Here is a 24,451-nt window from a genome sequence, read left to right on the forward strand (position 1 = left end):
TCAATGATTCTTATTGCATTATTATTCTTCACTGCCATTAAGAACCCTAATATTTACTTATTTGTCATCAGTCATGATCCTTTCCAATAGCCTGAAAGATAAATAAATGTTAATGAATTTGTAAATGAAATTATCATTTGAGTAATTAACTATACTAATGTAAAGGAAAGTTCTGGAGTAGATCTCCCCTCTTGAAGATTCTACTGTATCTTCTCTTTCTGCATCTTGATTATTTGCCTAAAAGGTATGACATAGAATAACAAACTTACAGGACTATTGCTGTTTAAGTTATAAGACAAATATGTGTAACACCCTGGCAATCTACATCTCAAGAACTTTTTCTAGAGACATTTTTCCTGAAAACTTGTTGGGGAATTGGATATAATCTTTTTCTATCACAGGAGTCTATAGGTCATCCCAAAACAGCACTAAACACACTAATAAACAAACACAAGTAGTTTATACATAGAGAGATCCCAATCCACTAAATTATTATAGTTAATAGTATCTGACAAAGATCTTGTTAGACTTCCATTAACCCCAGCTCCACTCTCCCCAAGATCCACTCCTTCTCCAGTCCCCCCCAAAAAAATTGCAAAGGAAAAGAACAGGATTCCCAGGAATCTCTACAAAATATGGCCTAACAAGTTACAAAATGTCTAGGCACAAAACATCCTACCAAGTAGGATGAAAGGGATCCCAAGTCCAGGCAAGATAGTAGGAGATACCCTTTATTCTCACTGTTGGGAGTCCCATAAAATCACCAATATATGACCTATTCAGTTACATGCAGAGCACCTATTCAGAACAACACATTGTCCTTGTTTCTCATTTCATTCTCTGTGTGTCCTAAGAGCCCTGATTAGTTGATTCTATGGGCAATGTTCTTGTGGTATCTTCTACCCTTTTGGCTTCTAAAATCCTCCCCCCATCTTCTACAGGGTAACCTTGGCTCTCCCGAGTTTCGCCATGGGTCTCTGCTGCATCTTTTCTCATTAGTTGCTAGATGCTTGCCCCTAAGAGAATTCTTGAGCTAGGCAGAAATCTATGAGCAGAGCAGAATATCATGTTGAATGATTTCATTGACTATTTTTCTACTTTCTTTCATTCTATCCTGGGTCTCTGGCCTGTGCTCCCTCTGGTTCCTGGTCATCAAGGCAATGTCAGATGTGGCCTTCCTCTTGTGACATGGATCTCAAGTTGGATCAGTCATTTGTTGGCCAATGGGTTAGTGAGGTAGACACTAAGTGGGGACAATTCTGGGACAGGAAGACTACCTGCAGTTCTGGTGGCTGACCTGCCCTTTAGTTCATTATGGTGCCTCTACTAGAGTTGGGGGCTGGGAAAAGGTGACAGGTAATGGGTAGGAGAGGCTAGGTTGTGGGTAGACTGAGCAAACACTAAGAAAGTGGGAGCAGTCTGTTGGCAACTAGCTTCCCTGGAGTTCTGGTGGGCAGTGTGACCTCCTTTAGAACTGGGGCCTTCTAACAGGGAGGTGGTCCTGGATATGGTGACAAGGATAAGAGGGTTTTGTGGGTAGGTTCAAAGGGCACTGAGGAAAATGTTGGTGGTCTTTTGGTGGATGTTTAACCTGGTGTTCTTTTTTTTTTTGTTTTTTTGAGACAGGGTTTCTCTGTAGCTTTGGAGTCTGTCCTGGATCTAGCTCTTGTACACCAGGCTGGCCTTGAACTCACAGAGATCCGACTACCTCTGCCTTCCTAGTGCTGGGATTAAAAGTGTGCACCACCACTGCCTGGCTTAACATGGCATTCTTTTTGCAACTTGAGCAAGGCATTTGATGGGAGCTGGGGTACATTGTTTTCAATCACCTATTTAAATTCATTTTCCATTTCCTTTATTCACAGTCTTCACTTATGTTTTACTATTTTTCTTAAAGGAATTGTTAGAAGTCACCATTCAGTCTATTCTTTACCATTTTCACTGGTAAAGTCAATAAATTTTACCACTTTGATTCACAATAGTTTTATTAACCAATTTTATTAATCAAGTCTTATAAACTACTTTATCCACATGGCTCCCAACAGAGGATTAAAAGTGTGATACTCAATAATTCAATTTAACAAATATTTACTAGATGCTTAGATAGAATCAAGTTCTACTCTTTAAGAAACTTGTGAATAAATAGGAGGGCCACCTGGACAAACATTGACATTCATAAATAGATTTAACAAGTTTAAGCTTGACTTTACTAACAATTAAGGGAAGGATGGATTAGTAAAACTGATGAGGGAATAGAAATAGTTATTGCAAATTGGTTCTGGTTGGGCATAATTTAATAGACTAATCAGAGTGAGAAATCCAAAGACAAAAGACAAAACAAAAGATCTGAAAATAAAAAGTTGGAGGGTATATTTAGACTGAACGGACAGTGCCACTGGCAGTGTGCAGCATTCCTAGCAGACAAGTTTTGGCCAATAATACGACACAGTAGCACTGAGTACCTTACATGCTGTGCTAAGCCACTGATTATCACAGGGATAATTTTGGACCCCCCCCCCCAGAAATTGTCTGCAAGTACTGGAAGACACTGTAGTTTTGGTGATTGGTACTGGCATCTAATGGGTGCGTGTAGGACAGGTATAAAGAAGCACTCCTCAGGTAGATGTATTTGTACACTGGTTGTCTAGTTCCTTATCTAACGTTAAGTAGCTTTTATCAAATATGCTACTGTAGACAATTACGATGCTGAAATATGAAAAGAAAATAGCAATTTTAGAAATAAGGAGAAACATGCATTAATCATTTGGTGTCCTGTGAACCTGAAGAAAAACAAAGAAGCATAGGAATTGCAGGGTATTGAGGCCCCAGATGTTACTGTATAAGCACAAAGAATGCTGCTTGCATTATACGAAGCAGACTTGTTTCTGAGAGCTGAAGTATTCTGACTGCCTAACCAGAAAGAATGAAACACGGAGACGAATTTGGAACTTGACGCTCTAAGGTCCTCCTCCCACTTTGACTAAGCATTTTGCTAAACAAATAGTTGTTATAAAAATACAAACACAGTTCTGGGCATCACAAATCCTTCCATATAATTTGAGAAACAGCTCAGTCATTTATATTTCATTTTTTTCATAAATAATCAATCTCAAAAAGTGGAGATGATCAAAAGGATTCACACACAGCCAGAAGCCTCATGCCCGGTATGTGCATTCCACTTGCATCATAAGAAAGTAAGCAAACAGAGAAACCAAAAGCAAATTACTTTTGTATTTTGTTTTGTCAAGATTCTAGGTGTCTTTTGGGACTGAGATGAGTTTGACTTTTTCTCGCTAAGAAAGAGCTGAAGCTGTGACTGCCCTCTTGGCCAGCTCATCTGTTCTAGTATTTCTCTGCATTGTGGTGGTATCTCACAGGAACCATATTTTAAGAAAAATGGTATTCATGGGTCTATGAAGCACATTATGTGATGATTAAGGGGCCATGCCCTTTAAAGGGCACTTACAAAAGCCCTGACTTACCGGCTGTATAATTTCTTGTTCTCTGATTTTAAAAAGCAAAAGTTTGAAAGGAAAGAAAAGAACTATCGCTGGAGCCAGTGCAGTGAACATCTCTCCCCAGTTCTTCAGTGTAGGCAGCTGTCTTGTGAAGCAAACCATGGAAACAATCTGCTTCCTGAAAGTAGGAAATTTTGAGGCGGCCATGTTATTTTAGGTACAAACAGCAGAGGGCATTGTTTGGTCATACATCAAACAGGGCTGCTAAGGCTAATAACAAATAAAATGTGAAAAAGGGAAATCTCTAATTTCTCCACCCACAACGCATGCAAGAAAGAGCAAGCAGATGGTGAAACGGCCTCAACTCACTGTATTAAGGCTTCTGTGAAAGTAACTGCAAACCATTCAAACAGCAACACAGAAATGGATCAATTTCCTGCTGCAAGAATGGGACTCTACTGTGTGTTAAGGATCTGTCAGATAGTTCAACATCACAGTGGTCTCCCCAGATAGTGAGCTTACATCCTTAAGTATCCTCACCCTCCTGGGTCAGCTGACCCATTCATTCCTGCATACACATCTTAATAAATATTTGATCAGTAGAATTTCAGGGAAATGTTACTGTGTTAATGGGGTATGTCTCTACAATGAAAATTAACATTTGACTAGGTGTGACAGACAGTAAGAGAAACACTTGTACATACAAGAACATAACTAATAAAGATAAAGTGAAGAAACTGAATTCTGTTTTTGTTGTGGAATGACTAGGCATAGTAAGTAACCTACAATGGCTTTCTCAGTACCCAAAATTGAAGGTAAATTTCTATATGACACTATAAATACACAAATCCAAGTTTATATGTTGTGAGCAGAGGGAACCGTATTGCAAAGGTAAAAGGACATACCAAGTTGAACCATTTAAAAAATGAAGAATAGTAAGTGATATTTGTTAGAAGAAGGCCGTTTGTTGGTTCCCGGCCACCCAGCTAGCTTAGACCCAAAATAATCACACAGAAACTGTATAATTAAATCATTGCTTAAACCATTAGCCCTAACTTTTTTATTGGCTAACTCTTATATTAATTTAACCCATTTTTATTAATTTGTATATTACCACGTGGCTGTGACTTACTGGGTAAAGCTTGCAGCATCTGTCTCCGGAGGCTTCATGGCTTCTCTCTGACTCCACCCTCTTTCTCCCAGCATATAGCCTACCTTTCCCCAAGTTCTGTCTGCCCTTACCATAGGCTCAAAGCAGTTCTTTAATCATTAACAAACAAAAGCAACATGTAGACAGAAGGACCTCCCACAATGTATATTGAAGAAATAAAGAGGATTCAGATAAATCAAAAGATTCATAGAACACTAATTAGAAACAAAAGCAGTTTGCATTATATTCCAAGAATATGGAGTCAAAAAAGAATTTCAAGCGAGGAATGACTGAAATATATTTGTATCTTTAAATTTCAGTAAGCATGTTTCATGAAGAATTAGATATGATAGGAAAAAAAGGGAGAACCTAATAAAATATTTCAGGGGGTACAAATTAGAAATGAAAATGACACCAATACAGAAAGAAATACTGAGTTATGTTTAGGAGCAGTCCTGGGAAAATAAAGCCAGGCTGTATGTGAATACAGAAAAAATTTCACTAAAGGGAAAATAGGTTTTTGAATTGAACATCTTGGTATATGGTACCAGCATTGACTGAGGGACAGAGACAGTTTTCAGTTATCCTACACTCTTTAATTCATGTAGTCATGACAGTGTTTACTTATTGTGTTTTATCATACCATTTAGGAAAATGTAGCTTGCAGAAGGGCATTTCAATAAAGATTAAATGAAATAATAACAGGAAACAAACCTCTAACAGAAGATACTTTATTTTTTTATTTTCATTATTTTTTTCTGTATCATTTATTAAATTTGTTAGCTTTTTTAAAATACCAATCCAAGTCCACTCCCTCCCCTCCTCCCATTCCCTCCACACACCCTCCCACCCCACCCCCATCTTATCCTCAGAGAGAGTATAATATATTGCTTTATGGAAGGTCCGAGGCCCTCCCTACTCTATCTAGACTGAGTGAGGTAAACATCCCAAAAGGATAGGATTCCAAAAAGCCAGTACATACAGTAGGGATAAATCCTGATGCCACCGCCAGTGGCCCCTCAGTCTGCCCCAGCAATGCAATTGTCAACCACATTCAGAGGGACTAATTTGGTCCTATGCTTGTTCCCTCCCAGTCCGGCAGGAGTTGGTGAGCTCTCATTAGTCTTAAATCTGACTTTTCAGCCAGCTTACAAACCACAATCCCAGAGAATGTATACAACAGTGCAGCCACTAAGAGAGACTTACACAGATCTAATCTACAAGAAAAATAGAAAATAGAAAAAGACAAAATCTCCTGAGTAAATTGGGAGCATGGGGACCTTGGAAAAAGACTGAAGCGGGGAGGGGAGAGACAGGGAGGGGAGCAGAGAAAAATATAGAGCTCAATAAATATCAAAAAAATGTAAAAAAAAAAGTCTGACTTTTCAAACACTGAATCTGCTAAGAGAAGTTAAAAAATTATTCCTCATATACTTTAATATTTTTCCAGGTTGCCAAAGAACAGAGGCTGAAATTTTGCTTACTTCCCCGTTCACACCACTCCCATGTAAATGTGAGCGGTAGAGGTGATTTGCCCTGATTTCAGGATGATCATTTCCATACTAGAACATTTCCCCTTTTGTGGAATTCGTATTTTAAGTTCTTGGAGATTTTTGCTAGTGGGAGTTGATCTGAAACTTTATAACTCAGTAGTCAGACAATCAAACTAAAGTTCAGCCCTGTACGATTTTAAAGGAATGTGTAGTGTATGGATTACTGAGATTACTTTTTTTCATTATCCAGTCTTTCTCCTTCAATTTCTTTTCACCACAAAGGCAGAAGCCTTCTAAAGTAATGCTCTCATGATTTCCCTCTATTCTTGAAAGTCTCAAGGTTTTTTCTCAAATATATTTATTGAAGCAATTCTGTCAAGTGCAACAACCCTCAATGGACCAAGCTACCCATTCAAATTATCTCTTCTATTATAAGAGTCCTCTACTTTCACTGTTAGCTTTCTTAATTTTCATTCTCTCTATTATGAATAATCTCATTTTTATCTCCTCCACAACTATACTGCCTCAGTAGTAGTTTCTATTTTCTTAAGAACATAGTTAATTCTCAAATTCTCTTCTGAAAACTGTAAGATTAGTCATGCCGATATCAACTTTTGAATATGACTTATAGCATTTAAGTATTTTCTACATCAAATTGCTATAATGCATATATGCATAATTTTATGTTCTATATGTGATTGATAGTACATTTTGCAGCTGTAACAAGATTCAAAAAACCCAGAAAGCCTTGACAATTTAGAAATTTTGTTTCTTTATAATAATCCTCATTTTATTCCTCAGATCTCTGTTAGTTCCTATCACATGGATTTTCTTCTTTTTTTAAAAAAAACAGCATTCTCTTTATATTTCATTTTTACTCATTTAATCATATTCTAATGCCATTTCTAAGCACTATACAGATAGTCTAAAATTATAAGCTAAGTCTTCTTAAAGTCACAAGTGTGGAGACAGATTTTTTTTCTCATGAAACAAACCTTCTAAAATTTAAAGATCATTTTAGAAACATTTGCAAAGACACTGTGTTTAAAGAAGCAGTTGTCTGTTGACTTGACAGGTCAAGTCCCTGGATTGCAGCCATTTATATGCTGCTGTAGTGTTTTTATTACATTTACATAGAGGGTCATCCAGGGGCTTATTTATATATAAAAAGATCCTTGAAATTTTGCAGGTCTATGTATTTCTGCACACAGTAGAGGAAAAGCTCAACATATTTGCAAGGCTGGATTTCAAAATGGGGAAAAAAGAAGAATGATATTAGGAAATACTGACAAAAGCAAATTTGATTTGAAAAGGTGAGCTCCCTTTGCTAATACTGTGATTTAATTTGTGCCATTTTCTCGTCTAGCAGTTTTTAAATACAAAGAGAGGTTGAGAAATGATTTTTCAGTAGATATTCATCTTGTCCTGGCGGGAATAAACTTAAGTAATTTTCTTACAACCAATTCAGGGTAACTGATTAATTTTCTGAGGAAGATTCAAGCTTCATAGTATTATCAAAAATTTGAACTTTTTAACTTCTTTTCTCTTTTCTTTGGTATTATTCTAAAATGAAATGAGTTTGAGAGAGTGTAGGAGAGAGAGAGGTAGACAGAGAGAGAGAAAGAGAGGGGGGAATATATAATAATAGATTAATTGCACATAACCTGGAGGTGGGGGCATAAAAAACTCCCCATAGTCAAGTATCAAGAGTTTGTTAGGATTAAAACATGTCCACAGAAGAACCATTTGATATGTTAAATAATTCAGCTGTTTATCACAACATCTAAGAAGTAAGTTCTTTGCTTTTTTTTTTTTTTTTTCTTTTTTGGAATATCAGCTTCAACTTGAGACTGGCTTCCCTTTGAACAGGATGGCTGCAACCTCAGGTGTCTTATCTTCTCAGAGTAATCCTGAAACAGAATACAGAGTTCCATATCCAGCCCCAGTTCCACATTTTGATTACTTATGAAATGAAAATATTTTATAATCTACTAAGCTGAAAATTCCTTGTATTTACTCGATAACTTTTGTCCCATGTCCAGAATTAACTTTTCTTTAACAACAGAAGCCATTCTTCCAATGTTGCTAACAGTTTACAGTCTATATGTTGGCCTGCCAGTCTTCCTATGTACTGTGCAAACTAGAATATTTTTGAATTCTTAACTGTTTAGGTTGAGGTAGGAGGGATAATATTTCAAAAGCTCTGACAATTGCATGAAAAATCTGTGACCATAAATAGTTTGACAGGAGCACAGTTATAACCACTGGGTGTCAGGCAGCTCATGACTGGTACAGTGGCAGATTTCAGTAGCTAAAATATTTAGTGTGCAGTAATTTTCAGAAAAGTTTGCCTAGCCCTAGCTTAAACAGAAATCTATTTACCTAAAAAACAGGATTATTGTTCTTGGGAAAGATAGATTCTTTAGAATTTAATTATTTTTCAAGAAGAGTAAAGAATTTTAGAATGTATGGAGAAAACATGTGGTATAATCGATTTTAGATGATATTAAATTACAATGTAAAAAATAGCATACTTTTTGATATAAGAAAAAATACTCTTAAAATAAGTCTGTCTCTGTCTATTAAAATATCTGAGTTCATGCCTCACTATGATAAAGGTGAAAAGCTCCTCAAGAATGTCAATGAGTATAGTGGTAAAGATCTGTTCATACTTTCATACTTTATTCAAACTAGAGAATTAGATTTGAGGATGATTTTTCAATGGGAACTAGGTCATAAAAATGTAAGTGGGTGAACATGGCATGGTGTTGCAAGAGACTTTATTAATCTCAGTGTACAGATCTCTGTGGATGCATTCCAGGGAAAAGTTAATGCATCTAGGCTGGAGAATTACTCAGAAGAGTGTTTCCCCAGCATGCAGGAAGACCTGGGTTCTATCACCAGTATCTCATAAACCTGGCATATTGGTGCTTACTAGTAGTGTTAGAATTAGAGAGGTAAAGACAGAAGGATGAGAAGTCCTAGGTAATTATGGTAAAGGTTTAGAGATTAGAGAAGTAATTGAAGTAATTAAAGGTTAGAGAATTTTAAATCACCCTGGGTTGCATGAGATGGTCTCAAACAAGTAAACAAGCAACAAACAAAAAGAAAAAGTTACTGGAATCTCCTGTAATACCCAATGAAAAATAATTTTTTTTCTGACAAGATAGTCCTAGAAGAGAAATGAGCTGCTGTAAAGACAGTGAATGAACATTGAGAGAAAAAAATTTAGGTGGGTGAACGGATAAGTCATTAAATGTTGGATTCATTTAGTTGAACTATACAAGTAGAATCTGCCCTAGCCACGAATTTTTGTCCATAACAACAGTGCTAAATATCATTTCTTTCTCATGGAGTTTGGTAATTCCCATACCATTTGTGCCACTATTACACCCCTAGGTATATTTCTTCAGGGTAGTTGATATTTTAACTCCTGTGGTTCACAGTTGGTTGAGACCGGTGATATATTTTCCTCTTTGGTAGCATGCACAACACCTTCCAGCACTAGTACCAGTTTGATTTCTTCACATTTTATGACTTAATTATAAGGTATCTTCAGCAGTACAGTTTTATCATCAAGTTTTAGGATAGAACCAAGAGAAATGACAACAGCATTAATGTTTGGTGATCAAAAAGACCCCATTGGCAAAAAATCCAAAATAAGTAACCCATTCTTGGTCCTAGAATTTTGATTTGCTAGTCTCCGGTGTCTAAAAGTGCATTACACCCCTGTTAAATAACAAGTCTATTTAATTTAAAATAATTTAAAAATATTTGAAAATGAGGACGTAGATATCTTAGTGAGCTTCTACAGCAGCAGGTTTCCTTTTATATGAGCCTACTATCATACTCTACCTTGCTCTCCCATCATCACCTTATTTAATCATTCCTACCTGTTATTACTCTTCCATTATAGCCTTTCACTCTATCTTCCCTCGCTTGACTGTACCTTATCTGTAACCTCTTAATAGTTTCTTAATATACATTTCTAAAGACTCAAAACTAGCATCCAAAGATGAAAGAAATACATCAATTCTTCTTCCTGAATCTGGCCTTTCTCACAAAAAACCAACTATTTCCAGACACATCCATTAAGAGTGAATTTCATAATTTTAATTTTAACAGCAAAATAATGTTGCACTTTATGAATGTAATATTTCTATTACCCATTCATCAGCAGATGACCATCTAAATTGTTTCACTTCATAGTTATTGTAACTACTGCAGCAATGAACACAAATGCACAAGAATCTCAACAAGAGGCTATAAATTTCTTTGGGTATGTTCCTAAGCAATAACTTTGGGCACAGCTATGTCATGTAGAAGATGTATTTCTATCATTTGATGAACCTCCACACTAATTTCCACTCTAGCTTTTCCAATTTTCACACTTATAAACAGTGGATAAGCGTTTCCTTTTTTCCATAGTCATGGCAGTATATTCTAACTTTAAAAACAATTTTCTGTCCATTTTCAACGGGCAAGATGAAGTCTCAAAGTAGTTTTGATTTTCATTTCTTTGATGGCTAAGCATGTTAAACATTTTAAATATTTATTAGTAAATTTGATTTTATCTTTTGAGAACTCTTTGTTTAGTTCCTTGTCCCAATTTCTAATTGGCTTTATTTTCTGTGTTCAGTTTTCTGCATGCCTTGTACATTCTTGATACCAATATTCTTTTAGAAGTATAACTAATACTGATAAATATTTTCCCATGGTGGAGGCTGCCTCTTCACTCAAATGATGGTGTCCTATGCTATATAGAACTATTTTAGTTTCTTATGGCCCCACATAGTATTCAGGGTTCTCTAGTGGAACAATGAATCTATATATACAAAAGAGAATTTATTAGAGTCTCTTAAAGGCCATGGCTCTGCTAGTCCAACAATGGTTATCTACTAACAGAAAGTCCAAGAAACCAGCAGTTGTTCAGTCCATGAGGTTGAATGTCCTTTGTGGTCTTCAGTTATTATAAGAATCCTGAAAAAGTAAGTTCTAATGATAATTAAGGAATGGACTTGCCAGTGAGAGAGCGTGCAAGCAGGCAAAACTCAATTGACTTTTGCTTCCAGTTACATAGGCTGTCAGCACAAGTGCTGCCCAGGTTAAAAGTGGGTTTTCCCATTTCAAATTATTTAATTTAAAAAATCCCACATAATTAAAAAATTCCACCTTGCCACTTGACTTGGGTTTTGCTTAAGTGCAGGTGTTGCTAAGTTGACAACCAAGGATAACCATCACATTCTTGTTGGCAATTATTGGTCTTAATTACTAAACTTCCAAGATCTTCTCTAGAAATTCCTTTTAAAAATGTGAAAATGCCATCATAAACCCTAGTTTTCCTCTATCATCTCAAGTCATAGAGTTTATGTTGAGGTCTGTGATGCACCTAGAGTTCAGTTTGGTGCAGGGTGAGAGAAACTTCTCCTAGGAGAAAGCAATTAACAATCTCTACCAGCTGAATGTTTAGAGAATTAGAGACTATGGGGTACACAGCCCTAAATGAAACATCTACATCTCATCCACATCTTTCCTAGGTTCAGAGATTATCATGAAAGGACAGAAAGATTGTAAAAGCAAGAAATGTTGGAAACAGTTCCCCTGTTTGTGTTCATGTATAATGACACAGGATTTCCCTGACATAGAATAGTTACATAGATGGCCTCACAGTGGATCTAAGAGCTGTAGAAGGCATGCATATGCCCAAGTCAGACCAAATTTTAACATGGATGGACGAAATGTACAGGAAATCCCAATCCTAGCTGAAGAGTATGAGCAATTCATTACTGCAATGGGAAAAAGCATCAGTCTTCTTTAAAGGTGTGACTCCTGTTTGCTTGACTATGCTCTATGGAGTTCCCTTACCCCAGAGAATTTGGGAAACAACATTTAGACAAAACAGGTTTTAAAAAGTCACAAATTTGGGTGGTACATTAGTTAGGGTTTTTTAGAGGAACAGAAAATATAAACATAATACAGTGTATAATAAGACATAATATATTATTTAATGTTTTATATAAAATATATTCTATGTGTGTGTGTGTGTGTTTTTATTTCTAGAAAGGGGATTTTTTAGAATAGCATACAGGTTGTGCTTCAGCTAGTCTAATAATGGCCATCTAACAATGAAAGGTCCAAGAATCCAATATTTGTTCCATTCATTAGGCTGGGTTTTTATCTAGTCTTCAGTCTATGTCCGAATCCAGAAGAACTTGTCTCTAAAGCCAGTGAAGGAACAAGCTTTCTAGGGAGAATAAGAGCAAGCAGACAAAGAACGACAACTTCTTTCTTCCATGTATTTTATATTGGCTGTCATCAGAAGGTGGAGCCATCTCGAAAATCTTGATTAAAGGTGTATCTTTACACCTCAAAAACATTGATTAGATGTGGGTCTTTTTAATTCAAGTGACTGAAAGAAAAATCTCTCACAGGTATGCCCAGTCATCTGTGGTTTAGTAAATTCCAGAAGTAGACAAATTGATAAGAATAGACATCAAAGGTGGAGGAGGATGAGTTAATATGAACAAAATTACATTGTTTTAAATTCTCCATCAATAAAAATATAATTTGAAACACACAAAGTAAAATGGAGAAGTCTTGTTTATGTGTATATGTGTATGTGTGTGTGTGTGTGTGTGTGTGTGTGTGAGAGAGAGAGAGAGAGAGAGACAGAGACAGAGACAGAGACAGAGAGGGAAGGTAGGGAGAAACAAGGGGTGTATTTGTAATTATAAAGATTCATTTTGGATAAGAAGTTTTGGTGTTCCATGTTTGTTAAGAATCATTAAGGGTGTATGTGCATAGCTGGGTATTTTTGATTAACTCCTTCATCTATCTACTTCTACTTTCTAAATTAATTCTAATGTCTATGCCTGTGTCTATGCCAAAAGACTGTGCTAAACAAAATATTTCCCCTTAAGTTTTCCAGATGCACGAGGTTATCAGTCCATGGAATGCATAAAGATAGAAGAAAGACCTATTGACAAAGTCAAGATAGCTTTCAGGACATAGCTAAAAGCATTGTAGTTTAATTCAAATCCCATAGAAATCTACTTGTAAGTAAACGCTGCAAGATGGCATTGTAATGGATAGTACATAGTTTAAATTGATTTCCCTTTGATGTGAAAAAATGATTTTATAAAAGAGATGTTGAAGTTTGGCTTTTGATGAAAAATAATATAATTTAGGATTTAAAGTAGAACATTTTTTGTTGATAGTAGTTTATTTGATTCAGTGCAATGTACCAAAAATTATTTGCTACAGGTTATAAATTAGCTTTGAACCAAGTCTAACGCATAGATCATTCCTTGAAGGCGAAGGCTTAAGTCAAAAACAATCCCACACCAGTTTAGAATTATGATTAATAGAATGGTTATTTATTTAAAGGGGAAAAAACTTACAGATCACCGTCCCAGACAACAGCCCTCTGCGCAATCAGGAAAAGAGTCTAGTCGCCAGAAGTGGAGCAGGAAGTAGGAGAGAGCGAGAAGGGAAGTGGCCACTTTTTTAAAGGGAGAGAGACCATGCCCCAATGGGCTGGTATCTCAGCGGCTATTGGCTGGAGGAGTGGAAGGACCTCCTGCAACAATTGCTTATGACTGAATTATCAGAAAACTTCATTACTTTCAACAGTACAATGACCTTGAAGGAAGCCAGAAGCCGAAACTTCAAACCAGGCTTGGTTAAGAGGAATAAGAGACTCATATAACCTAGAAGTGACAACAGTGTTTATGTGCCCATGCGTTCATGTATAGTCAGAATCATGTCAACTAATCCTTATGATAACACTGATCATGAGATAGTTCATAATCCTTCAGGTTATTATTGTCTGGAAAATAAATGGATCTGATAATCATTTTGTTAAGCAAAAAAAGCTAGACGAGTGTCCCATGTTTATATATAAACACACACAGACACACAGACACACAGACACACAGACACACACACACACACACACACACACACACATATATATATATATATGTATATATATGGAATCTAAATTTGTAAAGAAGAGACTTGAAGAGAGAAAGGGTGTACTGAAGGAACAAATAGTCTTTTCCACTTAACTTTTAAGATGTCTTAAAGGCATATTCTGTACTACATACCATAGGCAGTAACTTGTATAATGTGACCATCTTAACAAAGAACATTGGAGTGAATAGAAGTGCTCTCTTTCACAGAAGGTACAAGTAAAAAGTTGAAATAAGCCTCCCAGTTTCAATGGCACAGAGATTTGCAAATGGCTACGAATTCCACCATCTACTGAGACCTACAGTATAGAAAATGTCATGACAGAATAAGAACTTATTGTCTTTACATCTATGGTATTAACAACTAAGGTATACTGCTCCAGTCACTAGGATTTTGTAAGGGGGGGGTCATGGTATGTAGGATGGATAAAGGAGTGGGAAAAGGGGGCCAGAGAAGCCAACCTTATTAAAAAATTAATTGGTTTATGAATAAACAACTTTGCAATATAACCTTTTATGCTCAGTAACCTTAAAGAAATGTATATAGTGGAGATGGAAGTCACATGTAAAACTGTCCATAGTCAAGACTGCTGTAAGTTACAAAAACATAAACCAACAGGAATTAAAATATTTATTTGTACTGGTTCTTTGAGAATTCTATGTATTTATTCTCATCATATAAACTCTTCTTTTGTCAATTCTTCTAAGATCTACATCCTTCTTTTTTTTTCTCTTCTACTTTTGTGTCCTGTCCCACACCCATCAAGCAATTCATGTTATTGAATATGCTAGGATGTATGACCTTCCATTTGGCTATGGTAGAATTACCAGGGACTACACTCAGAAAAAAACTGACCCTTCTTATCCAGCAGCTAACAATTTGTAACAGCTCACTGGCTACGGGTTAAAACTTTATGCTTAACTCTTTTCTTCATGGTGGGATTTGGTATGGTTTGGGCTTTCACAGTTCTTGTGCTTTCCATCACAACCAGCTATGTTCATATGTATAGCTGCTTTGCTGTGGTCAAACATCCCTGCTTACATTTACTCATGCACTACCTAAGACTCTTAGACTCTTTACTCCTTATGTTCCACAATGGTGCCCAAGCACTTGGAAAGTAGATTCAGTATGTATCTTCCATTTAGACCTATACAAAATGTAGACTCTTATTCTCTATAATTTGTCCAGTTCTGCATCTCTGTTTTGATCATCTCTTGCAAACATAGCTTCTCTGATGAAGATTGAGCGATTCCTTAATCGATAGGAAAAGTGATGTCTTTAGGAGTTGGTTTAATATTAATAAATGTCAATTTAGCAGGAAAATTGGGGTAGGTTTTCTCTCTAGGGTATATTTTCTGTCTAGCCATACATTCTTGTAAATAATAGTGATAGGTATATTGTGGAACAGACTTACATCTAATTTCCAACTGGTTAGTTTCTTCCATGATTTCCATACCACAAGTGTACCAACTGGACATACTCAAGAGGAGGGAAGTGTTTGAAGGTTTTGTTTAAATTAAAGAAAAGTGATAACTCTTAGTTTGACCCAGAGTATTGCTTCAATTGTTTATGTGAAAAATACCCCACAGAAGCAATCTGGAGAGGAACAACTTATTTTTGCTCAAGGTTTCATAGCATGGAGGGATCCTTGGTATAAACATTGGGAATGATCTTGACTATGATGGCAAGAACCTAAGGATGCTTTCTCATATATCTGAGGATGATGCATGGTCCATTTTCTAACTTCCAAGGTCCCACAATATCTCTTAACAGTGACAACAGCTGGAATCCAAATACATGTGCCAGTAGTGTTCATTCCCATGAAGACATTATCACTCTATATGTAACATCTGTAAGCACATACTTGTTTTCATTTTGTTAGGGCAATGAGACCTATCCAGTCTACTCCCTGGCTTCACTAAAAAAGTCAGGACCTGTTGTTTAAAGGGAAGGTTCTGTGATTGTTCTTGTATGTGGAGGACAACAAGCCAAGAAAGTTGTGCAAATAAAAAGGGAATTTTTAGTTATGGATTCTAAAGGAGAAGGGGAGTCTTTCTGAGAAAAATTGGAGTCTGTCATGAGACAGAAAGGGTAAGACAAAAATATGTGTAGCGGTATTTCATTTGTATTTTACTAAATAAAGCTTCCCTGAAGTTCAGAGAGTAGAGTAGCTGCACTGATTAGCCTTACAGACAAGGCAGTAGTAGCACACACCTTTAATCCCAGTAGACAGACTAGTTTGCCATAGAAACCGGGCAATAGTGGTGCATGCCATTAATCCCAGCACTAGAGAGAAGTATAAAATGGGAGGAGACAGCTCTCAGCTCTCATACAGTCTCATTCTGAGATTCTTGGAGGCAGGGTCACCATTTTGGACTAAGGTAGGGGTAAGAGTCAGTGACTTTTTTTTTTTTTGCTTTTCTGTCCTTCAAGTTTAACCCCACATTCTGTCTCTGGATTTGTTATTACAAATATGGGTGTGGTCTAGAAGTGTACAATTTTAGTCTTTTGTGCAGATTATGGGTCAAGAGCTGTCCTCTGATGCTTGTTACCAGCTCTTAAAGTGAGTAAAGTTAAATTGTTTTGGTCTGAGTGTTTACAAGGGCCCTGCCTTAGTCAGTGTTTTGTTACTCTGTGAAATACCCAAGACAACAACAACTAATAGCAATATATTATTTTGAATTATCATTTAGGACATGGCTTTGGCTCCATTGCTGTGATGGTGTAATGAGGCAGGACACTATGACTGCTGTATGTCAAATAGCTAAATTTCAGCAAAGACCCTGAGCATGAAACTATCAAGACAGAACATAAAAAGGCACAATTACTGTATTATAAAATATTATCCAATATATGCAACGATCCCTAGTAAGATATTACATATTTTCAGAATAGCAACAGCATTATATTTAGTGCTTAACTATGCTAGTCAGTGTTAGCAAGAGGCACATGGGAGGCTGTCAGATGGGACACCTCTCCTCATTGGGTCTACAGAAACAAAACAGAACAAATACAAACAAACAAACCCAGAACAAGTAACTTGTCCAAGGTGGTGTAAAAACTCAACTCAAATCTTTAGTTGCCCTAATAATGGAAGTAGAATAGTGTACCTGAGGATTCTAGGAAATGAAACATGAACTCACCGTGCTTTGTCAAGTTACTTTGTCATGATGGGGAGAAGAACAAAACAAGCACTTAAAATTGAAAGCATGCTAGGCCTTTATTTATTTATTTATTTTTAAAAAATGACAGTGACTTTTCTCATTTTGCATACCAATTCCCATTTCCACTCCCACCTTTCCTCCTGCTCTGTCCACATTCTTCCTCATCCCAACCCCCCATCTAGTCCTCAGAGAGAGTAAGGCTTCCCCTGGGGAGTCAAAAAAATTCTAGAACATTGCTTTGAGACAGAATCAAGGTCCTTCCCACTATATCTAGACTTAGCGAGATATTCCTCCAAAGAGAAGGGTTCAAAAATTTCAATACAAGCAGTAGCGATAAATCCTGGTCTCACTACCAGTTGCCCCACAGTCTGCCCCAGCTATACAGCTGCCACCTGCTTTCAGGGGGCCTAGTTTGGTCCTATGCTGGTTCCTTTACTATCAGGCCAGAGTTGTTGGGCTTCCATAAGCTCTCAGGTCAGCTGTTTCAGAGGGTATCTCCTTCATGAGAAAGGGAGGGTGGAGGAGAACTTGAGGGAACAGATGGTCGAGATGAGGGAAAAACATAGATGAAGAATGAGAGGAAAAAGATTTTCATTGAGGAAGCTGTTATGGGGCTAGCAAGAAAACTGGCACTAGAGAACTTTCCAGAAATTCACAAAGATGACCTAAGTTAAGACCCTAAGAAATACACGAGAGGTTGCCCGACCTGGCCTTGCCATGTAGTCAGATTGATGAATATCTTAAATATTACCATAGACCCTTCATCCTACAACTGATGGAAGCTGAGGCAGAGATCCACAACAGAGCACTGGACTGAGTTCCCAAAGTCCAGTTGAAGAGTAGGAGAATTGAAATAATGTGCAAAGAGGCAGCCTAGGCTTTTTGAGAGGATCTTGTTGAGAATAGGAGGGAGCCCCTTAATATGTTTAATAGGCTAATGACAGTTGGGGTTGCTAGGAGCACACTTGTACTTGGGAAGGCCACATTTCTGTCTTCTGTGTCCTATGATAATGTTGCTGGTAACATATGCTAATTTACACTGGGGATCTCACCACCAAGGGCAATGGTGAAGCCAGACCTTCTTCCCATCCTCCGGTGGTAAGTATGGAGCTGACAGATGGGAGTCTGGACTTGCCTTTGTTCCTGGCTCCTTTCCAAGGCTCACTGTGGACAATATATCATCCTAATTGTTCTTTTGCTTTGACATTCTTGTAAAGCTCTTCGCTCCCTTATATCAGTTCATTCCGTAAAACAAGGCAAAGAATTGAATTTCTTTCATAAAATAAGTATGTTGTCTGTAAGATGAACTGAGGACAGCTAACATTGACAAAGTTCTTTTGATTTCTCCCTCATCTTCAAGTCTTTAATTCTCCTGCAACAGAGGAAGCTTCGTGTGCCCTGGATATACTGACTCTTGTCATGTACCTCTGGTCTTAGCTCAAGCTGATCTCTTTATCCTTCTTTATTTTGTCCATCAGCTAGTACCAACCTGGAAAATATGACCTTCTTCTTTAAAATCCTTCAGCGATTTCCCAGCACTATGCTATTCTGTCATTGGGGTCTGGTGCCTATATCTTGTCTCATAGTGATGAACATCGATTATTGTACGCATATGTTCCCCTGATTATTTACCATTCAAATTACATTCCCCCAGGGACAAGGATTACATATTCCTCATCTTTATATTTCTAGTACATTAGTAAGATGTCTAGCTTAGAAGTTCCAAAAATAGAAACATTGATAATAATATAAACGTCAAGCATTTATTCAATTTTCACAACAAGATAGGTTTACTTTAAATATTTATTTGCATTAACTTTTATCCTCACAACCTTAAGGAATGAGTGATGTTTTACCAGTGCGGAGAAGAAACTGGGCCACAGAAAATATGAATATCTTGCCCAGTGTTGTAACTAACCTTGTCCAGTTTTAGAACGTTGTGAACCTCTCACTCCCTCCCTTCTTTCTTTCTCAAAGGTTCAGAGAAGCAACATGGTAACAAGAGAGATTTGGATGTATTATACACAGACACTTTGGCACATGATCAGCCAGTTAAATTGATAAATTATGCTTAGAAGTTACCGCTGGAAATAATGCAGAAAATTACTTATTTCCCTCATTGTACAAAATCCATATCAATAAAGACACAAGTCATTATCCCATTAACACCTATTTTTTTCTGTAAATAACACTTGAAATTTATAAATGTGACTTAGCAGGTGACCCATCTACTTCAGACATCCGACTATATTATACTGAGTAACTGAGTTACATATATAAATCTCTACGGAAGCTCATGCTCAGATAAATTAATTGTGAAACATATTACCTGCTAACTTTTGCTCTATACTACCATGTTCATAAGATGTTTCTACTGTGGGACCAATCTAATGAGCTCTGAGTCTTGGTTTTGCACTTTAACCATATGGCTTCTTGTATGCTTCTTCTCTTACGATTCTTACTCTTCAAAAGGGAGAGAATAGTGTCCAAGTCAGAGGAGTGTCTTAAACACTGAGAAGATACTAGGGACTGACGTACATGAACTATGCACAGTTGTAAAGCAGATGACAGTTAGACATTTCTGGTTAAAGATCAGTTGTCATCAATTAAAAATTCTTAATAATTTTTAACAAGGTATCACACATTTACTTTTTGCCAGATGCCAGAAACTAGTCATTCCTGGATAACTTTATTTATGAATTCTATAGCTTGCTACGGAGGAAGGATTTAATAGATAGGCTCCTTCTTAGTGATTTTTTTTGTTTTGTTTTGTTTTTTATTTTTCGAGACAGGGTTTCTCTGTGGTTTCGGAGCCTGTCCTGGAACTAGCTCTTGTAGACCAGGCTGGTCTCGAACTCACAAAGATCCGCCTGCCTCTGCCTCCCGAGTGCTGGGATTAAAGGCGTGCGCCACCACCGCCCGGCCTTCTTAGTGATTTTGCATGGGAAGTTTTAGTTGACTGGGTTTAGTGACTGAATGTTATTTTCTGTACATTTCTCATCTGAGATGGACACTGAAGAAGAGGATGAAATTCATGACATACACCTCTATGCATTGGCTTCTATACGGTTGGCAGTTGTTAAACACTATGTTGGGACGCTCCATCTCAATATTCCATTTCTTTTTGATTAATCATCTGATTGTATACAAATGGTGACTGAATGGTAATTTGGACTACAGAAATAATTCTCTGTGGATATTGGCAACATACCCCACCAAAAGTTATTAAATTTGTTTGCCACAAAAGCTATTAAATTAATTAAATAAAAGTTAATGCAGATAAAGAACTTAAAATATTACCTAGCACACTGTGAAAACTTTAAGCATTGTTATTATCATGACTGTTTCTACTTTTGGTGATTCTCAGACAGACATCTTGCTTAGTACTGGGAATATAAAGATGAGGAATGCAATTAGTTAAGTTTAATGTTAATTTTACCAATATTGGCCTTAGCTCATACAAATATGTTACTAGTAGTACTCTAGGAAGATATTTGAAGAAGTAATACTTTTTTGTTTGTCTTGTTTTTCAGACTGTTTGAACTCCAGAAGGACCAACACCAGATAAATTATGAATGTTGAACAAGATGACCTTACATCCACAGCAGATAATGATAGGTCCTAGGTTTAACAGGGCCCTATTTGACCCCCTGCTTGTGGTGCTGTTGGCTCTTCAACTTCTTGTGGTGGCTGGTCTGGTCCGAGCTCAAACCTGCCCTTCAGTGTGCTCCTGCAGCAACCAGTTCAGCAAGGTGATTTGTGTTCGCAAGAACCTTCGTGAGGTTCCTGATGGCATCTCCACCAACACAAGGCTGTTGAACCTCCATGAGAACCAAATCCAGATCATCAAAGTGAACAGCTTCAAGCACTTAAGGCACCTGGAAATCCTCCAGTTGAGCAGGAATCATATTCGAACCATTGAAATTGGGGCCTTCAATGGTTTGGCTAACCTCAACACTCTGGAACTCTTTGACAATCGTCTCACTACCATCCCAAATGGAGCTTTTGTGTATCTGTCTAAACTGAAGGAGCTCTGGTTGCGCAACAACCCCATTGAAAGCATCCCTTCCTATGCTTTTAACAGAATCCCTTCTTTGCGCCGCCTAGACTTGGGGGAATTAAAAAGGCTTTCTTACATCTCCGAAGGTGCCTTTGAAGGTCTGTCCAACTTGAGGTATTTGAACCTTGCCATGTGCAACCTCCGTGAAATCCCTAACCTCACACCGCTCATCAAACTAGACGAACTAGATCTTTCTGGGAACCATTTGTCTGCAATCAGACCTGGCTCTTTTCAGGGCTTGATGCACCTTCAAAAACTGTGGATGATACAGTCTCAGATTCAAGTGATTGAACGCAATGCCTTTGATAACCTCCAGTCATTAGTGGAGATCAACCTGGCACACAACAATCTAACATTATTGCCTCATGACCTCTTCACGCCCTTGCATCATCTAGAGAGGATACACCTTCATCACAACCCATGGAATTGTAACTGTGATATCCTGTGGCTTAGCTGGTGGATACGAGACATGGCTCCCTCGAACACAGCTTGTTGTGCCAGGTGTAACACTCCCCCCAATCTGAAAGGGAGATATATCGGAGAGCTGGACCAGAATTATTTCACATGCTATGCTCCGGTGATTGTGGAACCCCCCGCAGACCTCAATGTCACTGAAGGCATGGCAGCTGAGCTAAAATGTCGAGCGTCTACATCCCTGACTTCCGTGTCTTGGATTACTCCAAATGGAACAGTCATGACCCATGGGGCATACAAAGTGAGGATAGCTGTGCTTAGTGATGGCACGTTAAATTTCACAAATGTAACTGTGCAAGACACAGGCATGTACACATGTATGGTGAGTAATTCTGTCGGCAACACTACTGCTTCTGCCACCTTGAATGTGACTGCGGCAACCACTACTCCTTTCTCTTACTTTTCCACTGTAACAGTAGAGACTATGGAACCTTCTCAGGATGAGGCACGAACCACAGATAACAATGTGGGTCCAACTCCAGTGATCGATTGGGAGACTACTAACGCAACCACATCTCTTACGCCACAGAGCACAAGGTCCACAGAGAAAACATTCACCATCCCAGTGACTGACATCAACAGTGGAATCCCAGGAATTGATGAGGTCATGAAAACAACCAAAATCATTATTGGTTGTTTTGTGGCCATCACACTCATGGCTGCTGTGATGCTGGTCATCTTCTACAAGATGAGGAAGCAGCACCATCGGCAAAACCACCATGCTCCAACAAGGACTGTTGAAATCATTAACGTGGATGATGAGCTCACTGGGGATACACCTATGGAAAGTCACCTGCCCATGCCTGCAATTGAGCATGAGCATCTAAACCACTATAACTCTTACAAATCTCCCTTCAACCACACAACAACAGTAAACACAATAAATTCAATACACAGTTCAGTGCATGAACCGTTATTGATCCGAATGAACTCTAAAGACAATGTACAAGAGACTCAAATATAAAACATTTACAGTTACAGAAAACAAACAATCAAAAAAGACAGTTTATTAAAAAAATGACACAAATGACTGGGCTAAATCTACTGTTTCAAAAAAGTGTCTTTACAAAAAAACAAAAAAGAAAAGAAATTTATTTATTAAAAATTCTATTGTGATCTAAAGCAGACAAAATGATGTGTATTCCTCAGAACCTGTTTCTGCTGCACTTACTATTTTCCCACACCTCCTCCCTCCCTTCCCTGATTGCCATATTTTTCATAGATCTCAATTCTCTAAAGAACTGGTCTAGGAAATTTTGTAAGAATTCTGTTACACTTTGAGATTTTTATGGTGAATTCTAGTGGTGAGATCCAGTCTATTTTGTCTCTTTTTCGCTCTATTTTTTTTTCATTTTTTTCCTTTTTCCTTCATGCCCTTCTGAAGTAGTCCAATGGGGAATGCAATATTAGAAATAGATTTTTAAGAAAGAATGAGGAAAATGCAAGATCTTATATTTTTCATGCATTGATCTATTCTGTATTTATGAGGAGGACATTCTGTGGAGAAAGAAAAAAAGTAAGCAAATAACAGATTAATTTACATATGAACATCTATAAAACCCATGACTTTAAAAAAAAAAACTCTAGAACCAGAATTTGTAGTTCAAAACTTAAAATAAGATTATAAATAAAATATTGTTGGTTTTTCTGTACCTGGACATAGCTCATTTGTAGCCTGGTTCAAATATGAGAAACCTGAAGGTAATTAGATTCCTTATTTCTAAGAAACACTTTAGCCAAAGCATCATTTTCTACATGTCTCTGCTGTTTTATTCAACTTAAGTTGCCTATCAGTATTCAAGGATGCTATGATACAACCAGATTCTTTCCTTCTCAAAAAGGTGCCCCTTGCAAAATTTTCAGGTGAAAAGATATAAGTTTATCAACAAAATGTGTTTCAAGTAGGGAGAATAAACAACCATATTTGTATTTTTCTAATCAGAATCCCACAGACAAGGTGAAATATTGCCACAAAAGTGGAGCCATGCTAATGTTCCTATAGTTAAAAAATAATTTTGGGTTCTGAGTGTTAGCAAATTTAGTTCAATTCAATGAAGACTATCAAATAATTAAAATGGACTATATGGTCACTTGGGTAATATGGGTACAAAAATAACAAGGCTTGGTTCCTGCCCTTGTATCATTCCCAAGGATTATTCTCAGTGTATTCCTAGGCACCAGCGCTAACTTTTGATATTTGGGAAGAAGATGGTGTCCTGGGATCACAAACTCATAAAATACCCAATTATTATTATTACAGAAGCTTCCTGGTTTCTTGGTTTCTGACATTTTTATGGTAGAGATAACTTTTGCCTCTAGAATGCAGATTTCCAGGGTTAAAAGGTATGAAAATGGCATCTTCAGTATTCAAGAAACATGGGTCCATACAAGGAGATGAGAAGAGTGTTGCAATGATAATTTACTAAGACTTCCTTTAAAGGAGCTGTGGAAATTTTAGTTCAGAGGACATATCGACTTTCAAAAAGAGAAAAAGAGAGAGGGAGAGAGAGAGAGAGAGAGAGAGAGAGGGAGAGAGGGAAGGAGAGAGAGAGAGAGAGAGAGAGAGAAACCCACTGACTGTGATTGTTAGCATGCTCCTGATATTTCAAAATTCTATGTATATGACCTTTATCTTTATCTCTGCAGAGCAATATACAGACAGACAGGCAGACAGGCAG

The 24,451-nt window shown here is 37.3% G+C and overlaps 1 protein-coding gene across 6 annotated transcripts in view; it reads left to right on the forward strand.

The window, feature by feature from the left end:
• Lrrc4c (leucine rich repeat containing 4C) overlaps window positions 1-24,149 on the forward strand; it is a 1,344,378-nt gene extending 1,320,229 nt beyond the window's left edge. For 5 of the 6 annotated variants that reach the window (XM_041641254.1, XM_041641256.1, XM_041641255.1 and 2 more), the window contains one exon: window positions 20,773-24,149. In XM_041641254.1, coding sequence (XP_041497188.1) covers window positions 20,815-22,737 — 1,923 coding nt within the window. In that variant the 5' untranslated portion in view covers window positions 20,773-20,814 and the 3' untranslated portion in view covers window positions 22,738-24,149. Of the gene's footprint in view, window positions 1-7,290; window positions 7,415-20,772 lie in introns of all 6 variants that reach the window. The other variant, XM_041641258.1, reaches the window with a different exon arrangement.
• Window positions 24,150-24,451: the final 302 nt, after the last annotated feature.

Source organism: Microtus oregoni, unplaced genomic scaffold (assembly GCF_018167655.1).
Source record: "Microtus oregoni isolate MIOR12 unplaced genomic scaffold, Mior012 000068F_ref0000429, whole genome shotgun sequence".
NCBI lineage: Eukaryota > Metazoa > Chordata > Mammalia > Rodentia > Cricetidae > Microtus > Microtus oregoni.